General features: G+C 36.6%; 1 protein-coding gene across 5 annotated transcripts in view; it reads right to left on the reverse strand.

Moving 5' to 3' along the window:
* CDH13 (cadherin 13) overlaps positions 1-14,692 on the reverse strand; it is a 521,353-nt gene that overhangs the window by 220,592 nt on the left and 286,069 nt on the right. For all 5 annotated transcript variants that reach the window (XM_050904351.1, XM_050904352.1, XM_050904353.1 and 2 more), the window contains exon 6: positions 2,012-2,156. In XM_050904351.1, coding sequence (XP_050760308.1) covers positions 2,012-2,156 — 145 coding nt within the window. The remainder of the gene's footprint in view (positions 1-2,011; positions 2,157-14,692) is intronic.

The raw sequence follows: 14,692 nt of genomic DNA on the forward strand, positions 1-14,692 counted from the left end.
ATTAGACTAAATATTGTGTGGGAAGGGCATGTGGTACATAAGAGGTGTAAACTTCTGCTTTGATGGAGAGAGATGAGACTACTGAAAGACTTGCAGGAACTCAAAGCTCATATCCAGACCTCATATACTACCAGCAAGATTAAAGCTTAAACACTGCAGAGTTTGAGCTGTTTGGCACCACTTTCTTTTACTGAAATACTGGATTTAGGAGCTGTGAATCTACTAAAACTACACCATCCTATTCAGTGGTCTAGGAATGTGTATCTAAATGGGCATGACAAGAAGATGCTGTAGTTTAAATGAAAACGTAATAAAGTTGATCCCTTGATCCGATTAGGTAAGTCACACTCTGCTACATACTATTGACTGATTGTGCAAAGGAATCTCTGACATTTGTTAGCAATATATTCTCAGTTAATTATGGAACTCTCATTATAACACTGGGGGAATGGGAAGTGGGACAGTCTAAGGCAGTTTCTTTTGAATTCTGAATAAGTGATCAAGATACGAAATAAATTAAGAATGTACTAGAGACCTACAACAGAAAAGAGTGTTCCACTTGCAGCCATACTCACAAATATGAAACACTTTTCTTGTTTGAAAAGATCGTCAATTGGTTCATTACATGCTTGTCACAAGTAAGGTAAACAAACATTTACCTGAAAACTCTTTTTAATCTGATGAAGGAGCAGATCATAATGCATTTCATACCTACAGCTTTTCAAACAATGGCAACTATACGTGAAAATGCAAAACTCACTAAAAAGGTTACATGATTTCTAGAAACTACATAAATAATAAAATAAGGACAAAGAATAACTTCTAGTCCTATCAATATGTAATAGAAGGAAGTGAAAGGTAATGTCTATCCTTGTTCAGAGTAAACAAAGCACATGTCACCCCATTAAGCTTCAATGAATATTAAATATTCATAAAAATATAATATACTTGATTCCAGCTTTCATTTCAAAATATTTCAGTATGCCTACACAGCCAAAACCTTATGTCTATACCCACAGCTTCAACTGTATAAGGAGGATAAGGCCTTGTGTTCAATGATGTACAGAAAGTCATACAAATATATAACCCACAACTCTGATCTCAATTAAATCACTGTCACTCAACTGATATTAACAGGAGCTTCTACTGTTTTAGATTTCTTTCACCAAGATCCAGGTTAACTCCATAACATAATCTGATCATACAATTACCACTTATGAATGCAGTGGAGATACCTCTCGAGTGAAATGCAACAGCTGTTTAATAACTCACAACAAAATTGCACAACAGCTGAGGACAACAGTTGAAGAAAACTAATTCAGCTTTCATCTACAGGAAGAGTTTAGCTAGGATGGTTGTACCCAAATTGAAATTTGGAACAATATCTTGTTCTTATAGAATTTCATCATCAAACAAAATCAACAGTGAATTTAATCAGAACATTTTCATTACTAACTTTAATCCTCAAAGTGTGTCTTTATTTTGTTGTAACTGTTGTATCTGCATTTACACAAGTAACATTGTTCAGTATTTCAATCTGCCCTACAATATTACCATATTCATAATGCACTTTCCATTTATTCCTATTATTTATCTAGCCTCATGCTACCTAAACAAATAAAAATGACTCTTCCACCAGCTAACCTTACAGAGAAAAAGGTGGAATTCCCACTATGAACAGAAATTGTACATGTTATTTGGTCTGAATCTTAATCATATCCTAGGGGTTGTCTTCACTGATTCCAGATGTGAATAAAAAAGTGTAAACCTAAATCAAAGCTTTCATTCCAAACTATGTTACTTTTTTTTCTTTTTTACTGCAGAGACTTGACTGTTTTTAAAAAATCATTATCTGCTGTCCTAAACGGCCGCTACCACCTCTTTATGCGGGAGAAGGATTCAGTGAGCCACAAAAGCAGCAAGAAAAGTTGTACAATATGATAATAATGCATTTATCAACACAGAATTTGTTAAGGCATTATTTATAGAGATATGATTAGCATGGACTTACCTGTAGGGGATCCCTCCATGACATGACCAACATAGGGTCCTTCTTTGAACATTGGCCTGTTATCATTTTGATCAATAACAGAAATATCTAGGCGGACTGGACCATCAATGGTTTTCCCACTTATATCTGTGACCTCAACTTCAAGCTGTACGAACAAAAAGAGAGGAGTAAATTCATTAGTTCACTATCACAGCGAGCAAAGACTAAGAAAAACATAGCTCAGATCAGTGCTGCTGTAACCAGACCCTGCCAAGGATACCACTTGCAGCCCATTCTTTTGGACTAGGCTCAGAGCAGATTTTCAATCTAAGCAAAAGAGAAAGACAGATGTACATTCAAATCAAGATACCCCTTGGCAGCTTGAAAATGCCATGTTTCCTGAAGAATGAAATGACTAGAGTATAAGAAAAAAAGACCCCCTGTAAATTTGATACTAATCATGTGAAGATTTGGTTAGAATTTGTTTCTTTACTTTTTTCAAACACATTTAGAGTGGACATATATAGAACTATCACAGTATAATTGACATATCTCCTAGCGCTCAGTTAAAAGTCTTTAAAAAAAAAAAAGGCAAGAGCACATTAGACATATTAAATACATTTTCTCGATGATGGCATGAAGCATTATGTTAGGTAATTTTGACAGTTCTCCAGCTTTTCTAATAAGGTATGGAAGGACAGAACAACATATGCAGTCTTATGTAAACAGGTATATATACATACGCACACTCACATCCCAGTGTATGAAAGCACCTGTTGAACATAAAGCCGACATATGCAGCTGAAGATTTGTTTGGACTTCCTTTACTTCCAAAAACTGGAAAGAAAGGTCATACTGTGTATCTCAACCCTCCAATCCACTTGCAATGGAAAGTCACAATGAGTTACCAAAACTTAATCAGTCATTAGGGCAAACCATGCCAAAACTTCTTAGATAACAGAAAAGATCTATTTAGATTGCAACTGCATGCTATACCTGCAGTTCTCTCCTCTCACCAAGACATCAGTAAAATACAGCAATAAACACATCAGAGACACAGCTATCATTTTCACCTACCCGGACTCAACTCTTTAATGGAGTTAAGCTAGCCAGAAAATTAACCTGAGCACAGACGTTAATATTACTCTTTTCCAGTCTTTCCAGAAAGTGGTAGTAGCAGGGGCTGGAAGTCTCTGAACACGTTGTTTATTCTGTTAATTTATTTTTCATTGCCTTGTCTTATACCTATAAGTTATTTATAAGTTAGTGATAAATCCTACTGGGAAAGAATTAGGTCAGAATTCTATTTCCTTATTAAAATGGATGGCTTATCACCACATCTCTCTGTACTTTGTTATGCTTATAAATACATTCCACTTTTATAATTCAATGTGCTGGGTGTGAGTAGGAGTATTTGTTATGAGTAAACTATCTACTCACATACACTATTTGTAAATAGTGTCACAGTCCATTTTAACATCTACTCACTGCTTATCCTCACTTCTCTAGTAATTGTTCTTGCAAGCCTTTCCCAAGCCTTATTTTTTACTAGATATATAGCTTAACATCTTAAAAGCAAACAAATACTCTGATGTGAAGACAACTGATTCATGTGGCACTGGCACAGTTGAAGCTTTATGGGGGCACATGCCCCTTCAATTTCCAGGGCTTGTTTAACTCTGTACTCTAAAGTCAATGTAGTAATCTCAGGATTGCATATGATGCGATGGGGACTAGGAAGGAAAATGGAGTCTTATTACTGAACTACATTAAAGCTAGATACAGTTTTAGATACAGTTGGAAACTGCTGACAAAAAGAATCATAGAATGGTTTGGGTTGGAAGGGACCTTTAAAGGTCATCTAGTCCAACCGCTCTGCAATGAGCAGGGACATCTTCAACTAGATCAGGCTGCTCAGAGCCCCATCCAACCCAACCCTGAACATTTCCAGGGATGGGGCGTCTACCACCTCTCTGGGCAACCTGTGCCAGTGTTTCACCACTCATCGTAAAAAATTTCTTCCTTGTATCTAGTCTGAATCTACTCTCTTTCAGTTTAAACACATTACTCCTTGTCCTATCGCAACAGGCCCTGCTAAAAAGTTTCTCCCCATCTTTCTTATAAGCTCCCTTTAAGTACTGAAAGGCTGCAATAAGGTCTCCCTGGAGCCTTCTCTTCTCCAGGCTGAACAACCCCAGCTCTCTCAGCCTTTCTTCATAGGTGTTCCATCCCTCTGATCATTTTTGTGGCCCTCCTCTGGACCTGCTCCAACAGGTCCGTGTCTTTCCTGTGCTGAGGGCTCCAGAGCCAGATGCTTTATCTTAGTAAACGTTGACTCATCAAAACTATGTTAATTGCTTTGGGAAATGGAAGAATAGCAATATTTCTCTGTGAAATTCCAGCAAATTAATTTTCAAATTCAAGATAATTTGCTCTTAATCTATCTCTCAATATTAAGTGACTATACTGCTCACTGGAAAGAACAAAGGTTTTGCTAAATTTAAAAAACTACTTCAGCTGCTTTATCAAAATTGTAAGTCATCTAAAGCAAAGGCTGATCTAACACTAGGGGTTTTTTTCCCAGACTCGAACAGATTAAGGAAGAGAATAGGAAATTCTTATTAATGACTGAAACAGATTTACTTTATCACTGCCAAGTCCACCATGCCTGAGACTGACTCACACCAAAAAAGTTGGCATGACAGGTCCGTAGCAACGGTTACACGGTCTCTGTTTCATTTTATTAAGACGACAGAGGCCTTTATTAGTCTTTGTACAATAATTTCCAGGCTTGTCCTAAGCATTACGGGCTAACTCACCAGCTCCCTTTAAACCCACTCTTCTACGACGTTTTCAAAATAAAAGCCTGCAGCACTGAAATTAGGACCATCTATCTTTACATAACTAGTTTGTGAAAGAAGCTGCCTTATATCTTATCTTGCCCATCCAAAAAAACCTCACCAAAAAATCCATAAAGCCCCACTGCCCACAAAAAAAAACCAACAACAAAGCAAAGAAGCAACAAAAGTATATTGTTACTTAAAAAACCACAACATGTGCAAGAGAAAGAAGCATTCAAGTAAAAGACAATATTGACACAAAAAACAAATTAGGCTGTAAATAAAACCAGGTGGAAAATTAGACTGTGCCTAACTATCAGAAAAGTGAGATTTCAGTCTTTCAATAAAGAAGAAAGGCAGGAAAGCCTGTCTAGTTTTAATGTAAAACTTGACTGATGTATGAAAGATACTGCATTCATTCTTTTGATAGCAAGAGATTGTAATTGAACATTCAGAAAGTATCTAAATTCCTACCTGATTATAACAACATAACTCTAAGGAAAAGTAGTAAGCATAAAGACAAATTTGGACAAACTGACAAAAAAACCCCAAACCTGCAGAGCTCTGTAGCTATTTATTATGTGAAAATCTGATAAGATTGACTATGCTTTCAATGTTCCAACTTAAAAGTTATGGAATTATGTTCATAATGATAAAGTTATGTTCATCATAATCTAACCAATCATATTTTCAGGAACACTTGAGGCTAAATCCCAATTTAATTTTTGACAAAAGTGTACATGCAAACTACAAAGGATAATCAAGGGTTTATGAGAACTGTTACACCCCACAACACAAGTCTCCATGACAGGATACAAAGCAGACTTCAGCTATTGCTTCCAATACAGCTGAGAAACACTGATAAAATTAAGCACACCAATAAAATAGGGAAAAGCAATATAAAACTGAAAACTGCAGGCAGTAAGAGATTTTAGCCTGTTTGTCTAGACAAACTCTTATTCAATATTCTCCCTTCTCAAAAGGGACTTCTTGACTTCCCATCCAATTTCCCTCGCCATATCTGAAGTAAGGATCTTTTTCGTCACCCCAAATATAATGATATTACCAGGAGTAAGCTTATTCAAAGCTGTGCAAACCTGTTTTAAGCACTCTGCTTTATATAGTCTTGATTCCCTTCCACTCTGCAGTCAGCAACAACATTTACAGGAAAAGATAACCAGTCTCATTCTTACCATTACTTAAAGTAATTTCAAAGGTTTCTCTTCACAGAACGGTTGTTTTCATTCATTTATTGCTTTTGGTGAAACGATTCTGGATAGCCACCTTCCTTCTCTGCATATAAATGTCTGCTTTTACTTTGCAGCCAGCCAGCCAATTGCCCACACAAAATTACATCATAAATTTAAAGTTTTTCATAAGTAAATCTGGAGTATCTTTTGGTACTTAATTATCTTCAAAGTCTAATACAGGTTCTTTAGTCATTAGCTGCCTTCTAATTTCAATTTCCGATTTGTTGCTGATAAGAATGTTTCTCACAGAATTCTTCCAGTTGTTTCAACAGATGGTTTTTCCACATATTCCTCACACGCAGCTTCACTCAGAAAAAAAATTAAAATAAAATCAGTCATTTCTGTGTGTGAACCAGCAGCACAAGGTCCCAGTGGGCAGGAGCACACAGCTGCATCGGGTGTCCGTACCTGGGTGTCGGCAGCGGCGGCCGCAGGGGCCTCTGTGAGGCGAGGTCAGGGCTGCCCCGTGCCGGTTCCAGCCGGTTCCGCTGCGGCCCCACCTCAGGGCACAGCTGAGCCCATCAGCGAGGCTGGTGGCGCCTCTGGGAAACCGTGTGTAAGAAAGGGCAAAACGCAGCACAGGCGTTTTGTCTTCACCTCGACCCATGAGCTTGTCGTCCCATCGCTCCAACCCCCCCGAGGTCAAACCACCACGACAGGAAAAGCAGATGAATAAAATACGACCAAGACAGAGGAAAGGTGCGTCATCCTGGAATTGGGGGGGGCTCAAACATCTGAAAGGAGCACTGTACCATTACAAAAGACTGCTATCCCACTACCTGCCCCAGTCTTAGTTATTCTGAGGTACCTATAGGTACAGACCACTGCTGGCTTTATTTATTCCTAGCTTGATTAGAATTATTATTGAGAATACTTATTAGGTTTATTTATCACCAATTTTTAAGTGTGGATTGACAGTAAAGAACAGATCTTTCATGTAGGCAATTTCCTGGTAAGAAAAAAACATTTGGCCGTCTCTGGGTCATAGAAAGTAGTAAAGAAATTCTCTTTATATTGAAAGGTTTTAGTAAAAACTTGATGCAATTACCTAAAACAACTCAGAGAAGACAATAATTCAGACACACAGAAATTAATTACAATTAAATTTTCCTGTTTTAGGAATATGAATAAAACATTAGCTAATTTTTCTATGGCACAAGAAGAGATGGAAGGAGAGGATATAAAAACCAAAATACACTGTTTCTAATAGGTATGCATAATTCTATCTCAAACTACTTGATGACAGAGTATCGATTACCTCAGCAAGGTTGTACAGATGATGGCAAAAAATGGCACCATTACCTGCAATGGGAGAATTCAGCCTCACGTTCAGAGTTAGAGCTTAGGTGGGAAGGGATTAATTAGCCATTCTAAGTACTCCTATGGGCATCTTACAGAGGCTTTATCTTGCTAATGCATCCACTTAAAAAATTAGATTCTGATTCCTTAAAAATGTACAATTTATTACTCTAATTTTATTGGTTTCTTATCTAGCAATAGTCACGTAACCTTTTATTAACATGCCATTTCACAATACCTTCACAAGTGAAATATAAGCAGTTCCAGTCTGAAAGGATCGTTGCAGTATGAAGACACTGAACATCTCCTTTCAGTTAATGTTCAGTACGTGGACTTTTGAAAGCCTAAAGCACTACCTTGGTGATTATAGGTATCATTGTATTCTTCTGTACGTTTCATACTCATGAAGACTAGAGGTGAAGCAGCAGTGTCTTGGCTTTTATTTTATGATAGGTGTCTGCCTTTATTAGACATGTTTTATCTCTAACATGTTTTGTTGGAAAAACACTATTGGAAGAAAATGTAGAGCATTAGAGAGTTTCATGAATGCAGACTTTCTTTTACCCTAAGCTGTAAAACATTTTACATACTATACAACTGCTATAGGTCTTCTGATTCATTCTTCTCCTAACAAGGATCTATGCAATACCTGAAAAGCCGTTAGATTTAGACATGCAAAGATTGTTTTGAATTCCTACTAGATCATCAGTTTATCACAAGGAAGTCCTCACTGCAAGTGTTCCTAAACTCTATCCTATTTCTTTTCTCGGATATTGGCAAAATATAATCTTATTTTTTAATCAACCTTCAAATGCTAGTTGTCTCATGCCTTTCTTCAGAAAGAAATCATTTGAAAAGTGATGTAATTCATAGAAAAGCACAACATAGTGAACATAGCAAGAAGTCTTTGCCAGTTTACATTCAGTAAAGGCCAACCTCCAAAAGCACATTGCACCTGCACCTCCTGTTGGCTTGAGATAACATCAGAAACTGTCCATCTCTCTGAAAAACCTGGCCCTGGCAATCCAGAAAAGCCATTACATCTTGGGGGAAGGATCTCCCTCAGTGTGAGTATGAAAACAAATCTTGAATGATTAAACTAGTGATAACAGTACTTGGAGTTTTCCAGGTTCTTTATCCTGTACTGGCAGTACTACAATCTGTCTTCTAGCATCAGAAATCCTCTTGATTTGCAGTTCACTTTACAGAATACGCCTGGAAGATGCCATCAGTGAAATACATTCATTGCTGCAAAATGAAGCTAAAATACTATACATTTAATTTTTTTTATTTTAATATATTAAATTCCTCCATAGCACTAAACTAAGAAATTATGAATTCACTATCTAATTGAATGTATATACTGTAATGCTATTAGTGTCACAGTAAATGTATTTTCTTCCACAGCTGTGTGTCTCTGAATCACAATATTGCTAAAAAGGCGCTGTTTTCTTGTAGAACTTAAGTCCTGAAAATTTTTCTCTGCTGTCAGTATAAAATGATCCCTTTCCTGTGAACAAGATCACAGAGCAGGAAAACAGAAAAAATTATACAGAATGATGGCATAAGCCTCAGAGAAAAGAATACATTAAATACATACTCATAAAAGCTTATACCATAATAAACTCTGCCTTTCCTGCAGGACAACACTAAACCCGATTCCAAAAATTATTTTGAGGTTTTCAGCTCATTAAAAAAGGAAATAAATAATTTGGGATTTTGTAGAAGCTTTCTTGTCTGCCAACAGAAAAAATAAACCCACAAAATGGATAACTTAATCTCATATTTTTTACCACTTATTCCTGAGGATAGTTTTTAAACATTAAAAGCAAAGCTGGTCATCAAGCAGTAAATGGTATTTTCAGTTATTTGTGTCAGTTTGGAGCAGACAAGATTTACTCTTGTGAGTTCTTGTGACTATTATTTTAAGATTTTATATTTTTAACATTTAAATATTTGTAAAAAGTAATTCTTTGCACATGCCAGATTCCTTCTGATACTCACAGAATATTTAGTTTTATATATAAGATCAAATGTTGGTAACTAGCAATTTTCCAAAGCTTCAGTCCATCTTATGCCCTAGATCCACCCCTCATAAAATCCAGTCCCTCTGATAAATGTCACTGTCTAGGGACACTACACTGAACAGTCAGGTTGCCCAGAGAAAACTGGGTTTAACTGGTTAGTTATGCAAAAGTCACTGTGAACAAAGGAATTGGGAGCAGAGAGAGGAAGCCACTGGCGTTATCACAAAACTCTCTCTTCTGTTGTGCGGGAAACCTGAACCACACTGCACGCAGCAGGGCATGTCAGGGTGGGTAGCCGGTAGCTGCTCCACGGTCCTGCCATCCTGGCAGAGCTTCCCCGTGGGCTCTGGGTGCATGTGCAAACTCTGCTGCACCTGGGGACTGCTGAAATGCAAGCAATACAAGAAGTTTCAAAAAGGCTCAAAATCACCATCCCCATTTTAGAGGTGGACATAAAGGAGGTATGAGGTACTTAAACTGATCGTAACCATCCTGATTAATTATGATAGAACTGATGCAACCAACTAACGCAACGTAACAGAATGTTTCAAAAGAAAATCAATTACATAAGATAGGCAAAAGATGGGAGAAGAAACAGAGATGAAATGACTTCACCAAAGCCGTACACCAGACAAAATTTAAATCAAGCTTGAATCTAAATTTTTTGATCTCCAAATACAAGACTGATAGCTAAATTCTATGTCTTGCTGAGCAAGTGATGTAAAATTAGGTTTACAAAGATTATTAAGCTACAAACATGCGCACAGTGTGATTTTTCGAAGTGCCTTACAAGACTGGATAATATATCCTACTAAAATCAAAACACCTTTGAAAGAGCTTTGAAAACCTGATTGTCCTCTCAGTGTCTCATTTTTCCCCCCATTAAGCACTACTCTACAGCTGTATAGACACAAAACCACAACTGAAAGTAATTTTCTGCATCCTCACAATAGAAAGCTGCATATTTCTAAGGGTCTCTCTTACAGATACAAAAATAGAATTAAAATTACTTCTGAAGCATACTTCCTGTTAAATATTATCTGTGAGTTCTGAAATTAGAATGCCCACTCCAAAAATAACCTCAGTGAACAAATGAGAAGTAAAGGACATCCCTCAAATCTGTGGAGCAATACAGCTCCTCAAATGAAGCCATGTGTACTTCACAGACCAAAAGTATTACGGATGATCATATAAACACTAATTAAAATCTTCCCATATCACAAGAGAACACATGTTGTGCCCCTCAAAAAGAGAGGGGGAGTGGCGAAGAGAGAGAAGATATCAGGATTCACCAAAGCAATCAACTCTAATCACCACAAAAATATTAAAGAAATTCAAAAAGAGTGGAAGTAGGACTGAAATAAAGGATTAAGACTTAAGCTGTGCCAGAATTTTTAGGCTCTATGCCGCATCACAAAAACAACAAAGACACTTACAAAAGAAAAAATGAAAAATGGCTTTGCACTTTTAAATAGCTCCTAGCAGTATTCAAATACTGCTCACCATTCTTACTGCTTGAAAATAACTCCAAATGGCATGTAGGAAGCGGCAAGAGTTTAACAAATTTCATCTCACAGAAGGATTCAAGAAGCAACAAGGTCAGAGAAAGCCCATAACTAATCAGACCAACAACAAAAATCCAAGATCTAAAATGCATTGGTGACAAGAAAACTGACTTGTTTAGGCATAAAAAATAAAGGTCAGTGTAAATGTCAGGTATATATCATACACACATACATTTTTCTTTAATATTGCTTAACATATCTGTTCCTACAAATGAGTGGGAAAAGGTCTTAGAAGTCAAGGATCACTCAAGCTTATACCAGTCTCATACAGATGTAACCAACCAGGTTTCTTTATTTTAAAGCAACAAAACAAGCAATTACAAGAGCACTTGTATAGAGGACTTCACAAGCTGGACTGGAGGGCATGCAGCATACTGCTGCCTTGTTGCCCAAGTTTCTCGCTCTGTCAGCATTCCTGGGATGACATCTCATCCTCTTTACACTGTCAGTTTTCGAGTGATGAGCTGCAGCCAGGAGTCCTTCAAAGCTCGATCCAAGAAGGGAGTTAGAGTGCTTAGGATCTAAGTGTCGATGAAGAGAAAAATTTGAGAAGCAAGGTTTTCCTAGTGGACTTTTTCATTCTGAGAAATTTGTTTATTCTGTAAATAAATTGCTCTCCTCTTCAAAATTGGAAACAATATCAGCATATTTTATATATTTTACATTTTTTAAATTTCACCTTTTCAAAGGTTAGTCTCTAGAAATCAGATAAAGAGAACTAGATGAGATTTATTTGTATCTGCTTTACAGAATTTAGATGACTGTACAGCAAATCACAAGGGCTGTGTATTATGAAACCCATTCAAACTGCAGAGCTGCAAAACCCCCATCGCCGAGAGTCTTTGCTGTGAAGCGTTGTGTTATGGTACAAAACATTTGTCATTCCCTTTTTCCAGCACATAGCATGCCATGATGATAAACTGTTAAGTGTCCTGTTTCTGTACCTATACAGTCACTTTCAGATTTATTTATTTATTTTTATTCTGCTGCTAAATCTAATTCTAACTTCTTTCTCAATCCCTGGCAGCCTCTCATACACTCAATGCACTTGCATTACCAACCGGAACCTGCCTGTTTGACCACAGAGCTGAACTACTTTTCATGGAGCACACCTCTCCTTCCTCAACATATTCTGCTCTAGTAAAGATTTTACCCTTTGTTGACTCTGTTTGCAAAGCCAAATATAACATACTTCAATGCTGATGATAAAAGGTTTGGGTGCTGGAAATGCCATCTGCATGATTCGCTACCTCCTGTATGTTTGGTTATATATGACAGTAAAAGTGAGTTTATCAATCTTCCTCAAAATCATCATAAGAGGTTGTAAACCATTAGATTATGAAGGTTGAATTTTGACATCTGATTGGCTAAATATATCACAGAAGTATTCACAGTTAGCACTTTGCTTTCATTTCCTTCCTGTATTCTTTGCCCAGCCTTAGCAGTTACAATGATATACGAGCACTGAAGGTAACAAAGCACTGTTTATCTTTCCCTGTTATTCTGAACTAAATGAGTTTTTGCTGATTTTGTCTACAGTCAGCTTTATTGAATTTCACATTATGCCCGGTTGTTTCTTCCAAGAGGATGTCTATGACAGATACTTTTATAATTCAGACAGCTGATCTTCCCGGTAACAACATCTAAACCGATTAGCACATCCCGGATCACAAACATTTAGCAGCTTCTCTGTTTCAGTGTAACAGTGTAGTTGTTTTTTCTACTTTGCCAACAATGGCAAGGTATGTATTTCATATATAGAAAAAAGGAAATATCTGAATGGTTTCCATGTTATTTTAGTGGAAATACTGTTTGCAGACTGTGTATATAATGGAAAGATATGCCAAGGGCAGCCTGAGCTGAAATAAAATGTTGTTTCTAATTACCTGTTTTCTCTCTCTAAAACTAATCTTTGTAACTCTTAACATGTTGGACCATCTCTCTACATTAATTGTCACTAAAGAAAGATTTAGTCAATGAGCCTCAAATTAGCTAAATTAACACAATAATAGTCTCTTCCGAGTAGTCAAACAGTTCTAATGTAGCTCCCAAAGGATCAACAAGGGTCTGCTATGTAGTGACACATCAAAAGACAGCATTTATTTCATGTTCTTTTATTTTTATTGCTTACATTTAGCCCAGGAACTTTCTGAAATGCTTCACTGGTCTTCAGCTCTGACGACAGCATTACTTGTTAAAACTATTAATCTTAAGGTATAATTAGTGGTTCTAGTGTCTCTCACTGGATTTTTTTCTTTGAGATCTCAGTCAACTCTAAATTACCACATTGAGCATGTTAGTAAAGGCATCTCCTCAGTATACTATATGCTCCATCATCACTTTCCCTTAATTCTAAACTCTCACTTGGTATTTTACAACATATAACAGCCGCAATTCCTGTGCTGCGTTTTCATAAAGTTAGATCTCAAACCAAATCTACAGACTTCTGACTTACTGATTTTTCACTATCTTTCAGGACTTCATCCATGCTACATTTCTACACCTGTTTTGTTTCTGGAGATAAAGTAGACCTCTCTTTTTCTCTCCCTCATGCTTCTCCTAAACTGCAAATTATGACAACCCTACGTGAGCAATTTCCTGAATTCCAAGACTCACAATGTAACTGTCAATTTTGTCTTTTTTTACCCTTTTCAAACCCTTTGATGATTTACAAATCTTAACAGAAATGATTTTGAGTCTAAAAATACAACTAAAACATTTTTTGCAAGGAAAATTATTATGTTGCAAATCTCTACTTTTTCACTGCTTACGTCAAGTTGCATCAGTTGCATCAACTGGCAAAAAATGCATAGAAAAAGAAAACTTTAGTTATTTGGCAACAAAGGAGAATTGGAAAGTCAAAGTTATTGCAGCAAAAATAAAGTTTGGATTTAGTCAGTCACAAAATTCATTAAAATGCCATTTGCACCAAAAATTGCAAACAAAAAAGGCCTTTTTGAATTACAACAATCAGCAAGACTCTTCTTCATATACCTGCAAAATAAATGACCACAAAAGGAATAACTTCCAGAACTTATCACAGCAAGCTGTTGCAGTAAAATTTGCTTCTCCTATTGCAAAGCTGTAACTGAAAAAACAAGTATCTTTGTAACCACAGAGATAATCACTAACAGAACACCAGGAGTGAATTAAAGTCCTAACAGAAATAAAAGTATGCCCTATTACAAACTAATAGCAATTAAATAAAGGCAACTGTAATTTCAAACAAACAGGTTTACCATGATAAGACTGGAAAATTAAACATACAGTAGAAAAAAATATGCAAAGCAGGAGAAATCTTGCATCATTTTGACCTGTTAAAATCTACTGAGGCATAGCATTTTTTTTTTTTCCAAACCTTAAATGACCTAGAACAGGAAGTCCTTGAACAGAGCCTCTGAAGTTTCACAGTGACTTCTTGCATAGACTATTGAACCTTCATGTATTTAGTCCCAAAGTGTCGCTGCACTCACAAAATAATGGAAATTCATCCTGTGGTATTTTACTCCATTATACTCCCCTTGAGCCTAGCTATGTCAATTAAGGGACTTAACATCACAGTACAGATCTTTTCTAAAAATAATAGGCCTGTGTATATTAAAATCTGAACTTTTTTAAAAAAATAGGGAGGTATTTTAACAATACAGTATGATTTTCATGAAATTTATTTAATTATAGCTTGAAGCGTCACCATTGTTGCCAAGGTAATTCCTAGTAGCCC

The sequence above is a fragment of the Gymnogyps californianus genome, chromosome 12 (assembly GCF_018139145.2).
Source record: "Gymnogyps californianus isolate 813 chromosome 12, ASM1813914v2, whole genome shotgun sequence".
Taxonomy (NCBI): Eukaryota; Metazoa; Chordata; class Aves; order Accipitriformes; family Cathartidae; genus Gymnogyps; species Gymnogyps californianus.